The sequence below is a fragment of the Euphorbia lathyris genome, chromosome 2 (genome assembly GCF_963576675.1).
Source record: "Euphorbia lathyris chromosome 2, ddEupLath1.1, whole genome shotgun sequence".
NCBI classification, from domain to species: Eukaryota; Viridiplantae; Streptophyta; class Magnoliopsida; order Malpighiales; family Euphorbiaceae; genus Euphorbia; species Euphorbia lathyris.
The window spans coordinates 113,967,675-113,983,204 of NC_088911.1; the positions used below are offsets into that span (position 1 = coordinate 113,967,675).

General features: G+C 36.1%; 1 protein-coding gene across 1 annotated transcript; it reads left to right on the forward strand.

The window, feature by feature from the left end:
* The first annotated feature begins 589 nt into the window (after positions 1 to 589).
* On the forward strand, positions 590 to 1,996 carry LOC136216510 (scarecrow-like protein 18). Its single transcript, XM_066003044.1, has one exon. It carries the CDS (start codon positions 683 to 685, stop codon positions 1,994 to 1,996), a length of 1,314 nt encoding a protein of 437 aa, XP_065859116.1. The 5' UTR covers positions 590 to 682.
* Positions 1,997 to 15,530: the final 13,534 nt, after the last annotated feature.

Genomic DNA, 15,530 nt, shown 5'->3' on the forward strand with positions numbered 1-15,530 from the left:
ACGAGACGGTAACATTCTCTTATTATATTCTCTCTCTACACTTTACTATTCCTCTATATTTTCTATTCACTAACTTGATCATCAAAATGTGTCTCAGAGACTCATCCCGATGCAGGTTTCCAGACGAAGTGCACAGATCTCAACTTTTTATCACGATATATTTACAACTCATAGTCAATCTAAGAATATATTAACATATATTCTAAAACGTACAAACAAACTAATTGCAACAACAGAAGCAAAACTCTCATGATTTTATATGAGAGCTTAATTAAAGAAAAAGGGTTTTCCACAAATGCTCCAAAGAGCATCTTAGTGTGTTAAGTAGCTACATACTATACTATATATATACTATAGTTGAGATTGACTTTCCTAAATTATTTATATGCAATTGCATCCTTACCAATACGTCATCCTTTTTATATTCCAAAAGAGAAAAATCACCTCAAAAATTGAAATAATATTTGTGGGTGGGGAGGGAAGAACAAAAGACTACTATTGCTAACTACTAGTATAGTATTTGATGAGTTCATCCATCCCTGTATTAGAATTAGACAGATAACATGTTTCTGCCATGGAAACTGCTTCTTCATCATCATCTTCATATCTATATTAGGGCTTAGTATTAAATAATGCTACCCTCCCATTTTCAGATCACAATCCTCAAACCCTAACTTCTAATATGCTGACTTCTCTTAACTCTTCTTCTTCTTCACATGAACACCAAGGAGAAGAAGATGAACAAACAGATCATCTTCACTATCACCAGATTCCACCGCCGGCAATTCATATGCGTCAATTGCTTATCACCTGTGCTGAACTCATTTCTCAGTCTGATTTCTCCGCCGCTCACCGCCTCATCTCTGTATTGTCTTCAAGCTCACCGCCTTATGGTGATTCAAGAGAAAGATTGGTTCATCAGTTTGTTAAAGCTCTTTCTCACCGCCTCAATCACTGCCGCGGAGGAGGAGGAGGACAACCACCACCGCAAACAACCACTTTGTTCATGAATATAACACTTCCTCCTCCTGCTCCTCCTCCACCGCCTCCACCTCCACCTCCTCCTACGCAGCAGTCTCAGGAGGCAATTCAATCTTGCTATCTATCACTCAACCAGATAACCCCATTTATAAGGTTTAGTCATTTAACAGCAAATCAAGCAATTTTAGAAGCTATTGAAATAGGTCAACCATCAATCCATATCATAGACTTTGATATTATGCACGGTGTTCAATGGCCACCATTGATGCAAGCTTTAGCCGATCGCTCCAACAATTCACTATACTCTCCTCCAATGCTCAGAATCACCGGCACCGGCCATGACCTAAACATCCTTCACCGAACAGGTGACCGTCTCTTGAAGTTTGCAGAATCATTAGGGCTCAGATTTCAATTCCATCCACTTCTTCTCCTCAACAATGATCCATCCTCTCTAGCTCTTCATCTCCCCTCCGCCATTACTCGACTCCCTGACGAAGCTCTTGCTGTTAACTGTGTCTTTTACCTCCACCGTCTGTTAAAAGATGATTCCAGAGATCTCAGAATGTTTCTCCATAGAATCAAGATGTTAAACCCCAAAGTTGTGACAGTAGCAGAAAGAGAAGCGAATCATAACCATCCTTTCTTCTTCCAGAGATTCATGGAGGCATTAGATTACTACACAGCTCTATTCGATTCGTTGGAGGCGACACTGCCGCCGAATAGCAGAGATAGATTGGCGGTGGAGCAGATATGGTTTGGGAAAGAAATAGTGGAGATAGTAGCAGAAGAAGGAGAAGGTAGAAGAGAAAGACATGAAAGGTTTGAATCATGGGAAATGATGTTGAGAAGTGCAGGTTTTAGTAATGTTGCTTTAAGTCCATTTGCACTTTCTCAAGCTAAGCTTCTTTTAAGACTCCATTATCCTTCTGAAGGCTATCAACTTCAAATCATCAACAATTGTTTCTTCTTGGGTTGGCTCAATCGTCCTCTTTTTTCAGTCTCTTCTTGGCACTAAGTTTTAATTATTTACCTAATTATTATCATCTAATTGACCCACCCCCAAAAAAGCAAAACAGGTTGGATATATTTATTTATTCATATATATATATATAATCTAATTGCTTTTGATCTCTGTTTCATTTACTTGAATGAATTTGTATTTCATTTCAAGTTTCTCTTCAGCAGCTCAAAAGGGCAAGAAAGAATTGCAATGTGGAGCATTAATTTCATAATCTTTTAATCCAAAAAGTTTAAAGCACCATTGGAGAGTATTTTATGTTGTTAATGCTTATTTTTAAATATTGTATTTTGAGGTATCATTATCAAGCTGTCTTATCCTAATATTCTTTTGTTACACTAATTACTAAATAAAGTAGAATTTTGAGATAGAGAAAGATGTTTTTGCAAATCCAAAATTCCATTGTCTCCTTCAATGTTTATTGTTGTTGTTTTCTTGTTTTCTGGATTAAGTGTAAGTGTAAGTGTATATACCTATTGATGGTGTCTCTAGGAGTAGCAGCACCAAAATTAATTACCCTAATTTGTGCCTATTGTCCCCTCAACAAAAATATCGAAGTTGCCAAAGTTTATGTCTTTTGATGCCCTCTTTGCCTCCTCTATGAAAAAGGGTTGATTTCTTCTTTTGGGGATCTTGTAAAATGTCTCCAAGCAAGGTCCACAAATTAATGCTAGGGTTTCTTGTTCCATGTCTGTGATTTCTTGAATTGATGATAAAAGAGAAAAAGAGGAATGATGCTCTCTTAAATGGGAAAGGAGGAAAGAAAAGATAGAGATCTTGGCAATGGATTTTGGCATGAGGAAGAAGGAAGGAAGGAAGGAAATAGGTTGTTCCAAGTTTGGTAGCTGACACTGAAAAGATGGTAAGAGAGAAGAGGAAAAGAGGAAGAAGAAGAGAAGAAGAAATTAGGTATAGGAGAGGAGAGAAAAGATTGCGTGTTGAAGAGAGATAATAAGAGTGTGTTTCAGAAAAGCTATTTATGTTAGCTATGTATCTATCTTAGGGTTGGTGCACGGCATGGCATGGCATGGCTTTGCTATACTATTTGACATAAATTTACAGAATACCAATATTCCAAAAACCCATCTTTCTTTCCATCAATCTCTCTATTCTATCTATCAATCTTTTCTTACTTACTTCCATCTTTCTATCTCATTCAGACGTTACCTCTTGCCCTTTGTTAACTCTAATCCCATTAAAAGTATATATAAAATCCCATTGCATGATGGATAATGTACCGAAATAGTCTCGAGGTTTTCGGAAGTATACAAGAGCCTCGGAAGTATATAAGAGTATAATAGAAATCGACAAATCAGATTTTGGTGTCGTTAATGTCATCGAATCGTAAAATGATAATCTCTAACACACATTCTCACACGAATCCATTCCATCATGTACTATAAAATTGTTAGGGTTTGTACTCTCGATATCTGATATGCTATGAAATTGTTTGAACTAAAAGCATAAATTGACCGTTAAAGTCCAAGAATAATTTTATTATAATCTATGACCTTTAATCTCTATACCAACGTATCACGACATCCTCCCACTTGATCTGGGCGGCATGACATAGCTCAAAAAAGGAGAAAGTGAAAAGCACGTATCTTCTTTTAATTCCAAAACCATTCTTTAAAAGCGTGATTTCCACCTCTGCTACAAAATCCCGAATCGTGATTTGTGCGAAGGGATTGACGACATAATCACATGATGTATGAATTTGTGTCAATGAGACTCTTAATTGCGTCGTTTGATAAATGGTTTAATTGAAACTGTAGTGTTTTATATATAGGGTTTAAATTAATTCTCTAAAAAAAAACTATAAGATTATTTTGATACCTTATCCATTTAAACAACATGGTTTAAAAAAAAATAATCATTTATTAAAATGGACTAAATTTAGAGGGAGTGAGAAATTTAACTTCAAACTTATAAATAAGACTTTCATCTACTTGTCACTTGGAATAACCCTCTTTGCCAAATAGGGACAATATTGACTTTATAAATTTTACTATCCTGATTTTTGTGCATCAAACCTCTAATCTTTCGTGTGAACACATTAAGCTTTAATTTTTTTTAACACTGAACCGATAATAATAATAAAAGTCAACTTTTATTATAAAACTCAATTAATAGAGCTTTATTAATTTCATATGCTTCAAAATCTGTATTTTTTAACGGTTCAATTTGTTTTATATGTGTGATTTTCTTATAAAAAAATTTTAAAAACTTTTTTTTGAACTTGAAACATATAATTTGAGACACAAATGAAATGAATAATGATTTGTTAACCGAGTTTTATATTCACAACTAACTAAATTGGTAAGTAATGATTTAATAAGATAAAAATGAAAAGATGAAACACTTAAATCGTTGCCCAAAATCCAAATGATTAGGGACCTTAAGATACTTTTCACAAATATATATATATATATATATATATATATATATAAATTGGTAAGTAATGATTTAATAAGATAAAAATGAAAAGATGAAACGCTTAAATCGTTGCCCAAAATCCAAATGATTAGGGACCTTAAGATACTTTTCACAAATATATATATATATAGTGTCTAAAGTTTCTTTTAAATATACTTTGGACAAAGCCAATACGAGGTGTGCCACGTGGAAAGCCAAGACTCTCTCCCTCGCTGGCCGTCTGACTTTAATTCAATCTGTGAATTCCGCTGCTCCCAACCACATCATGCAGGCTTGTCAGCTTCCGAATCCTGTGCTTAATGATCTTGATAATATTAACCGAAGGTTCCTGTGGGGGGAAGCTGCGGAGGGAAGAAAGATCCACCTGGTGCCTTGGAGTGAGGTTTGTCAACCCAAAGATTCAGGGGGTTTGGGCATTAGGAGAGCTAAGGATGATAATAAAGTTTTATTAATGAAACTCCTTTGGCGTATGTGGCAATGCCCCTCCTCTCTCTGGGTTCGCCTTCTTTGTGGTAAGTATCGAAAAGATAAGATCTTTGGGGGCCCGAAAGAGAGAGTTATCAATTGTTCCTTCCTCTGGAAAGGGCTTAGCGCCGTTTTTGCTGAGTTTTGCTCGGGGGTTGGTCAGGATGTGGGTAATGGTAAGTCCATAAGCTTCTGGCTTGATACTTGGATTGGGGATAAACCTTTAGTGGATGTGTGCACTTCCCCCCCGCCTAGTGATATCCAAAACTGGAGGTTAGCCGATGTGGTGGACTCTGAAGGGGACTGGGTTTGGCCTAAATTTGATTCTTTCTTTAGCCTTGAGACTCTCCTTAGAATTAGAGGAGTGAAGGTGAGTAATCAAGAGGAAGACATGGATAAGCATTGCTGGGCGCTGACTAACAATGGAGTCTATTCTTGCAAATCCGCCTTTGAAGCTTTTTCCCTTAACAGGACTGATAATCCCTCGGATATTTAGAAGACCATTTGGTCCCTTAAAATCCCCTACCGCATGAGGAGCTTCCTGTGGCTGGGTGTTAAAGACAGATTACTTACTAACTCTGATAGATACAGAAGGCATTTGGCGACCTCTGGAGCTTGCGGTAGATGTAGAGGCCATGTTGAATCGTTGTGCCACGCTCTTAGGGATTGCCCTAAGAGTGAAGAGGTTTGGAAGAAAATTCTCCCTCATCATACTTTCTCTTCCTCCATGTCCCATTCTGTGAATGACTGGTTCTCAAATGGTATTAGGGGAAAGTTATTGTCTTATATGGAGCATGGGGACATTTTCTTTGCCATTATCTGTCATCAAGTGTGGAAATGGAGGAACAGAGAGATTTTTGATAATAAAGCTGTGCTTTTGCCTAACTTAGCTGAGTTCTTCTTGAAGAAACTCTCCTCTATTATTGATAGTTTCAAATGTGAGTCCCTTGCCAGATCTTCCCCGAGTAGTGATGTCCACCTCGTGAGCTGGAGCAGGCCGAGAGAGGGGGTTGTGAAGCTGAATACTGATGGTTCCTGCCTCAATAATGGTAAGATTGCTGTCGGAGGTGTTCTTAGGGATGCGGGAGGCGCCTGGCTTTCTGGGTTTACCCAGAATTTGGGTTTGGGTTCTTCCTTCTCTGCGGAGCTCTGGGGCATTCTCTCTGGGATCCAGCTGGCGATTAGGCTGGGTGTTAAGAGGCTTTCTGTGGAGTCAGATAACTTGGAGGCCATCAATATGATTTTGGATAGTCATGTCATTGGGCTTCATAGCCGCAACCTTATTAAAGCTATTAAGAGGCTTAGCCCCTCATTTGATATCCTTGAGTTCAGCCACATTTTTCGGGAGCAGAACCGTGTTGCAGATCACTTGGCGGTGGCAGGCCATGAGGGGGTGTTAGGTGTTTCTACCCTTACCGTTCCCCCTGTCGCTCTTTCTCCTCTTCTTTTAGAGGATAGGATTGGGGTTAGCTTTCCTAAGCTAATCCCGATGTAGTTGCTTGTTTTTCTTTGCTTTCCTTTCCTTTTCTACCAAGATATATATATATATATATATATATATATATATATATATATATAGGGATGAGATCCAGTGTGCCAAGGGGTTAGGGTGTGACAAGGAAGTTATTGTGTGACATAACAAAACTACGTAGTTTTGATGATAATTAAAAAAGGTAAGGTGGCAAATTTGTAAATAAAATGAAAGAGATAATAGAGAAAATTGTTTTATTTCTTTTCTTTAAAATACATTTTTCCGACATCTCTAACATCGTTTTTCGAAAAATTTTATACTATTAGACTCGTCTAAATTAGACGGTCATTTTAAGATCCCTGAAGTTCAAGTAAAAAAATTTCCGGTGAACGGAATCCGGGTGGACGTTTTCCGGTGAGAAAAAAAGTGCCCAGAAAATTCTCAAAAAAATCCAAAAAATGTAAAACATTATTCTAAGAAACTTTAATTCTTGGATCGAAGCGGGATTTCTTACGGTTTAGTCCCAATAAAACTTTTTCCTTAATTTTATCCATTTTACATGCTTCAACAATTTGTTGGGTCAAAACTGTAAGAAATCTCGCTTTGAGCCAAGAATTAAAGTTTCTTAAAATGATGTTTTAAATGTTTTGGAATTTTTTGATAATTTTCTGTGCACGTTTTTTGTCCTACTTACATTGTTCCAAATCAGTGTACCATTTATTCCAACATAATACTTATATTGTTCCAACAGAAAATTGTTTTATTTCTTTTCTTTAAAATACATTTTTCCGACATTTCTAATCTCGTTTTTCGAAAATTTTTATACTATTAGACGGTCATTTAAGATCCCTGAAGTTCAAGTAAAAAAAATTCCGGTGTTCGGAATCCGGGTGGGCGTTTTCTGGCGAGAAAAAAAAGTGCCCAGAAAATTCTAAAATTTTTTTAGAAAATGTAAAACATTATTCTAATAAATTTTAATTCTTGGGTCGAAGCGGGATTTCTTACGGTTTAATCCCAATAAAACTTGTTCCTTAATTTTATCCATTTTACATGTTTCAACAATTTATTGGGTCAAAACTATAAGGAATCTCGCTTTGAGCCAAGAATTAAAGTTTCTTAAAATGATGTTTTACATGTTTTGGAATTTTTTGATAATTTTCTGAGTACATTTTTGTCCTACTTACATTGTTCCAAATCAGTTTACCATTTGTTCCAACATAATACTTATATTGTTCCAACAGAAAAATGTTTTATTTCTTTTCTTTAAAATACATTTTTCCGATATTTCTAACCTCGTTTTTCGAAAAATTTTATACTATTAGACTCGTCTAAATTAGACAGTCATTTTAAGATCCCTGAAGCTCAAGTAAAAAAAATTCCGGTGAACGGAATCCGGGTGGGCGTTTTCTGGCGAGAAAAAAAGTGCTCATAAATTTCTCAAAAAATTCCAGAAAATGTAAAATATTATTCTAAGAAACTTTATTCTTGAGCCGAAACGGGATTTCTTACGGTGTTGACCCAATAAATTGTTGAAAGATGTAAAATGGATAAAATTAAGAAAAAAGTTTTATTGGGACTAAACCGTAAGAAATCCTACTTCAACTCAAGAATTAAAGTTTCTCCAAATAATGTTTTACATTTTCTGGAATTGTTTGAGAATTTTTTGGGTACTTTCGGTTTTTTTTATCGGAAAACGCTCATCTAACCGCCGGATTCCGTTGATTTGGGACTAAACCGTAAGGAATCTCATTTTGAGTCAAGAATTAAAGTTTCTCAGAATAATGTTTTACATTTTCTGGATTTTTTTGAGAATTTTTTGGACAATTTTTTCTCACAGAAAAACAGATCGCCGGATTCCATTCACCGGAAATTTTTTTACCCGAGCTTCTGGGATCTTAAAATGACCGTCTAATTAAGACGAGTCCAACGGTATAAAATTTTTTGAAAAACAAGGTTGGAAAAGTTGGGAAAATGCATTTTAAAGAAAAAAAATAAAACAATTTTCTCTTTCTTTTTATTTACAAATTTGCCACCTCCTTTTGTTTAATTACAAAATTGGTCCGGGCTTGTCACACCATAACAAATGTGTCACACCTGATCATCCCTATATATATATATATATATATATATATATATATATATATATATATATATATAAACAAGATTGAAAGATGAAAGAAAAACTCATGAAAGTATTAGTCAGAATCTTATGCAAAATACAAAGCATACTTCGTTGACCCATGGAAGCTTGGATTATGTGCTAAGTAGACAACAAACTAATTATCACAGTATAAGCTTGCTGCAACTTCTGGATTGAATCCAATAACATCTCATGAATAAGTTAGCCACAGAATTTCACAAGATGTATAAGTTAAGATGACATGATTAACTTTCTAAATCCACCTGGCGGAACAAGATTGATTTTGGATAAATTAAAATGTACAGTACTTTAATAAAGTTCAAGGAGCATTACATCACTATAAGCAAGTTCAATGAGCTACTAGGTCATTTTAAACAAATTAAGGTGGTCAATAGGTCATTTTAAACAAGTTCGTGACGCTAATAAGATATTCTGTAAGTTCAGAGAGCTAATCAATTTTTTGAGCCACATTTTGGGGCTATTGAATATTAAGCTTATATATATGATACACTAAGGAATATTCTCTAGTATATTTCGAGAGAGAATCCTTGACACGTGGATTGGTGACCTCCTTACAATCCAGATCACTCATATGGACTATCTGATCCAAGTTAAAGAATATCCATTGAAGATGCTTATAGTACCATCCAGTCGCGTGAATCAATATCCACTGTTCATTCTAGAATTAGTACGACGAATGCAGGAGAGCCTTTGGATCAAGTGAGACGGTTACATAAAGGACGGCTACCATATGACAGTGTCACGTGGATCAATATCCACCGTTCGGACCAGAAGCTGTACAATGAAGCAATGAGAGCCTTAGGATCAAGTTAGGCGGTTACACAGGACGCGCCGCCCGATGTCATAACGATTTGAGGACTTCAAAGCTAATAGAATGATGACACATGTCTACTGAATTACTAGGGTACACATTTCTAAAGATTACAACAACTAACTTTGAAACTACTTTATATAGATAATGTGAACATCCTAAAGAGGAATGTAATATAACATTCTCATTGTCTTTAACTTTCTTTTAACTTTTGTTAATTTAAGCATCAGAGCGTTTCATCGGACTTCGACCTTTCTTTGATCAGATGTTACTCCCTCTCAGGTCACTCGGAGCATACTAGAAGGCATCATATATATATATATATATAATATGTTGTGTAAGAGATAAGGGCTAAACAAATTTGTAGGTTTTTAAGAAATGTGTAGGTTTATACCCCACATGCAATTATTGGAATGATGGATGGATCTATGTTAAGCATGACTACTTTTTGCAAGCCCTTAATCTTTCAATTCAATGATGCTTTAGAAAGCTAAAACATGCTATGCTATGCTTATGCTTCTCATTTTCCTATGATAATAATTAAGGATATTCCTTCATACTTGTTTATTATGGATAGTGGGTATCTTCTTCCACCCATTTTACTATTTTATTTCCCTTTCAACTTAGTCCATTCTTTTTATTTTTTTCTCCAATTAAATACTTAAGTTGTGATTCTATTCATATGTTTTGTTTCCTTTTCCTGGTCATGTCTACGTTCATGTGTGCTATACATTATAAATGGCAGATTAGTGCTCTATCAATTAAGCTCATGACCAAGAGAATAATTCATTTTTCTCTATTATTATTATTTTCCTTTTTCAATATATTAAATTATAACATTATGCTCCCTGGCTTTTATAGGATAATGAATTTTAATTATATCCTTCTAAAGTTTTAAAATATTACTAAATTCTCCCAATGTTTATAGCTATTCACATTTTTTATTCCTAGCCTAAATCTTTTTCCTTTAATTAATGAGGTGGTGATAATATTATTAAATTCACTAAGATGAGCAACAAAAGATGAAAGGAGAGTATCAAATCACTCTTTAATGTATTAATTTAAATTATATATCCTAGCAAGATAAGATAATGGACAAACCTAACAAATTTGGAGAGTTGAATTGAAACTTACTGAAAGTGAGAGAAAGAAAGAAAGAAAGAATAGAAAATGTTAATTCAATCTCTAACTACCTTTTTCACCCTATATATACATGTATCCTATATCTAATTTCCTACAAACTATTTGGGGGTAAATTACACTCATGGCCTACAAACTATTCAGGGTAAATTACACTCGTGGCTACCAAACTTTACTCATTGTCATGATATGGCCACTAACCTTTAAAGCATAACATAAAAACTACTCAATTTTATACTTTCTAACATTATGGTCACTCACGCCTCAAAATGACTGCTAACTATCTCAAAGTAAAAAATTCCAAGAATAAATTATATTCTAAGCAACTTTAGTTCTTCAAACTTTTCGTTTTGAGGTCATTTAGGCGTTGTTTGATTAGGAGAGAGAAAATAGACTTTTAGGGAAAGAAAGCTCAAAAATGGTGATTTTTGTAAAAAATAAAAAGTGTGGTTTCATGATAAATATTGTTCTAAACAACTTTAATTCTTGAATATTTCCATGTTAAGGTCATTAAAGGATATATTGAGATGTTAGATAAAGTTTAGTAGCCATAATGTTATAAAATATAGAGTTGAGTGGATTTTATATTACGTTTTGAAGTTTAGTAGTATATTGTGAAAATGAGTAAAGTTCAGTGGCTATAGGTGTAATTTACCCAAACTATGGTTTTGTGTGTGATACTTAACAAAACTATGGGTTTTGTTTGACAATAGACTTATTCCTCCCCTCAAGCTTGAAAGTAAATGATTAAAACTCATAGCTTGGCTAAAACTAGATCTGGGCATAGGCCGGGCTGGGCCGGATTCGGACTAGGTCTATCGGGCTTTTAATAAAGCCTGGTGAGCCCAAGCCCAGCCCAACCCGCAAGAAATTTAGTCGGGCTCGGGCCTAAGATAGGAATCTCAAACCCGTCCATCCAAGCTCATCTGTATATTAAAAAAAAGTTACAATTAAATTTAAAATTTCACACCAACATTCTTAATAAAAAAAATAGTACACACAACACAACACAATACTTAAGTATTTATATTTATGTTTATAAAAATATATTATAATTTATATATATATATATATATATATATATATATATATATATATATCGGACCGGGTCGGGTCGGGCAGGCCCGATGTAAAATTAGTAAAGCCCAAGCCCGCCCAATTTTTGGTAGGCTTATACAGGCTTGGGCTCAGCTGGCCGGGCCTGACAACATTTTCATATGTCCAAGCCCGGCTAAATGGGCATGGGCCTGGGCGGACCAGGCGGGCTCGCTTTTGTGAAGATATCTTCCAATTGATTTGCTGAAAAGACTAGTAATGGTGGATTGAGTCTTGCAACCAATTTTTCCCTTACAAAGTGACAGTCCAACTCTAGCGGATTGTTAATTGTTCAAACTCCCTATGAGCAGTTATATGTTTACTTAGATTCATCACCGATGAGAAAATAATGAAGTTTAGGAAAAACTTGACTGTACATTTGTGTCGAAGAGTTGGTTGGCGGGTTTCCCTCACGACTCATCATATAATACTATAGCTCATACATCTGATCATTCCCCAATTTTAGTTCAAATTGAAGATCAAATTGTACAACGCTCCCAAAAAAGATTTATGTTTGAGAATAAGTGGTTAGGGATCTGGGACTTCAGCAAGTCATCGAATAGAAATAGACTCGGTCGGTTGATTTTATTTTTTTGGGCAGATTAACGCAACTCGAATATGGTTTGGGCCATGGTCGCAACATCAATGTCCAATTTCAAACTGAAATTAAAGCACGTTAGACATGATTAGAGCAGTTGCGGGCAAATTCTTCAAAGGAGGCAACACATCACTATGACTCCGAGAAAAATAAAATGATTGTCCTTTTGCTTTAGGAGGAAGATCATTGGTGGCAACATTCTAAACTTCAATGGCTTTAGGATGGGGATCTCAATACACGATTCTTCCACTCCTTCACTAATGGCAGGCGGAAGCGCAACTTTATTTCCAAACTGGAACAGAATGATGGAACGTGGGCTATAGATGACGACAGTATGTGCTTAGTTAGTCGGGAATATTTCTTCTATCTATTTTTTAGCAGTCAGAGTAATTTCCAGCTCGTGGTGGAAGTTGTGAGACCTCGGGTTACCCCTGCCCATAATGAGCAACTGCTACTTCCTATCTCAAAGGTTGAATTTCGAGCTGCCTTATTTGAAAAGCATCCTAACAAAGCACCCAAGACGGATGGCTCTAACTCGGGCTTCTTCCAAAAATTATGGTCTCTAATTGGCGATGATATATTTGTAGCAGGTTCTGTTTGGCTTATTCGACGTGAGTTCCTTTCAAATCTAAATGATACTATTATAACTCCCATTCCTAAATGTGATAATCCTACCAATATGAAAGATTTAAGACTGATTGCTTTGTGTAATATTGTGTACAAAGTTGTTGCTAAGGTCTTAGCTAAAAGACTTCGAGGGGTCCTTCCCAAAATCATTTCAGAAAATCAATCTTCTTTTCTCAAAGGCCACTCGACCATTGATAATGTTCTGATTGCTTTCGAAGTTATTCACAGTATGAAAAGGAACACTGGGAAGAAGAACGGAGATGTTGCTTTGAAGATTGATATCAGCAAAGCTTATGACAGTGTTGACTAGAATTATCTTCGTGTTGTTATGGCCTGTATGGGTTTCTCTTATCGGTGGATTAATGTTATGATGCTCTATGTTACTACTGTTCAATATTCTGTCAAAGTTAGTAGTCAACTAGTTTGTCCTATTATACTGAAAAGGGGTTTCCATCAAGGGGGTCTTCTTTCTCCTTATCTTTTCTCATATGTGTGGAAGGGCTTTCGGTTGCACTTCTGGATGTCGAACAACAGGGACATCTCCACATCTGGACCCAACGGTGATAGACCACAGAAGTGTCAATGACAGCAGGGGTGCTATAATCTAAGGTATGGAAAACATGAATAACCCATTTGGCTCTAATAGAGGCGGGAAAGTTAGGAGGATAGTCGTCAGTTGGAGGTTTGAGCCCGATATAGGGAATTAACTAAGCAGCCAAATACTAACGACATAGGTGTTAAGGATAATAAAATTTTCACTAACGAAGTCATCAGAGGTAGACCATGTGATACAAGTGATATGCAGCAACTCAAGTCAATCTCCACCATGGGCAAGTCTAGAGAATGTGGAGTAACGAAATGTGATCCATCCATGTGTCCTACTAAGCGTAAGACGTCGTGTGGAAATCCTGAAAAGCAGATCCCCAGCTCAAGAAATGTATGGGAGTGTACTTGGTCCAATCACCACGAGGAGCGACCGTTATCCCTAGTTTCTCAAACAACCACACCTGAAAAGAGAGGAGAAAGAAAAAAACGAGGTTTCTTGAGTATGAGTGCAATGACATGAAGAAGGGAAGTAGTAACTAGATGGTATTCGATAGAATTTCTCTTGAAGTAAGAGAGGGCTCCCCGTGAGAGTTCGGGTTGCACCCTATGATCTTTCGGTGAGCCCTATTAACGTCTTACCCAGTATCAATGCAATAGGGAAAGCTCCCTTTGCTACATGGTGTAAAACGGATAAAAGTTTGAGATCGCATATGGGTTGTCCAGAGGTGCACAGAAGCAAGTGTAGGGAACAAAGGAATGTCATTACTCCCCATGAGGTGTATTAGTTGTTCTTGCGTATACAGAGGCGCAAAACTTGATCAACTCTAAGAGCGGGATGTCGAGGTTCAGTGGAAAGCAGCTCGTCCACCTGAGAAGGAGAAATCTCAAATAGAGGTATCAACAAACCAATATCATATGTACCAAGCTCCGGAATAGCTATGGCTTCACCCATATTGGAATGAATGCCTAAAATGGCACTATACTTCTCCGTACAAGGGGCATGTCTCATGACCGGTAAAACAAAATACATTCGTATTAGGATTCCAAAACGAGATCACGGCTTGTAGAAAGACCGGATTGAACCCCTTCACCATCACATTTTCCTTCCGCATGCATGATCCAAGCTGTAGAGCATATGAGCAAAAGGCAGCACTGGCCTAGTCATAAAAGGGGACATCATCAAGATCCATTAAAGCCGATAGTATAGACATGCACACCTCACTACCTCCAATGGCATCAGAGTAGAATCATTCATCAACCGTTCTGCCTAGATCATCTTTCTGTCTTACCACAGACATCGGTACTATCTCAAAGATTCTTTTGTATCATAACTTAAACATCTTAGTTGATAAGAGTGTCCTGTGGCAAACATAGTAGTGTAGATGTATCAACAAGCAAACCCTAGTGAGTAATGACAAAGTCCAATTGTCCCCATAAGAGTACAACTTGTATGCACGTGCACACACCCCCATCTGAAAGCTGCTTTCTTATCTTTTACAAGTACATGACAAAAAAAATGAGCAGTTAGCATTGGATTTTCATGCGTGTGCAAGTAACACTAGTCCTCTAAATAAAACCAACCCAAGAAACAAGTAACCTGCAAAACAATAATACTAAGAATTATTACCTTTGATAGCCTAGTTTCTTTTCTTTCCTTCAAAAAGTAGCATCTTTTTTTACATAGATTTCACTAACAGACAACAAGAATGTTACAATATGAGACCAAACAAGGAGCTTTTTCATGTAAATAATTAATATCATCAGAGGAATATTAGTATTTATTATTTCACCCTCCACTATGCACAACTATTAAAGGGTATTTTTTCTTTCAAATTGCCAATTTTTTCTTTCTTCAACTTCCATTTCTAGACTCTACTGATATACTATCTTGTTTTTGTATTGTTTCCAATATTTTATGTAGATCCTGTTTCAGATTGACTATATATGCACATTTTAAGTGATTTCACTTCTAATTAATTATGTTTTTTTTTTACAGATTAAACTTTGAACTTGAAACTTGAACTTAAGTAATGGAAGATCAATAGATATACATATGTTAAATTTAAAATATGTTGAGAGTGAAAAAGGGGATAGATTGAAAAGTGGTAATTATTGGTTTCACTGTTAAAAAGACTGTAGGTGAAGGAGATGGAGAGGAGCATTAATTGCGGTCCAGCATTG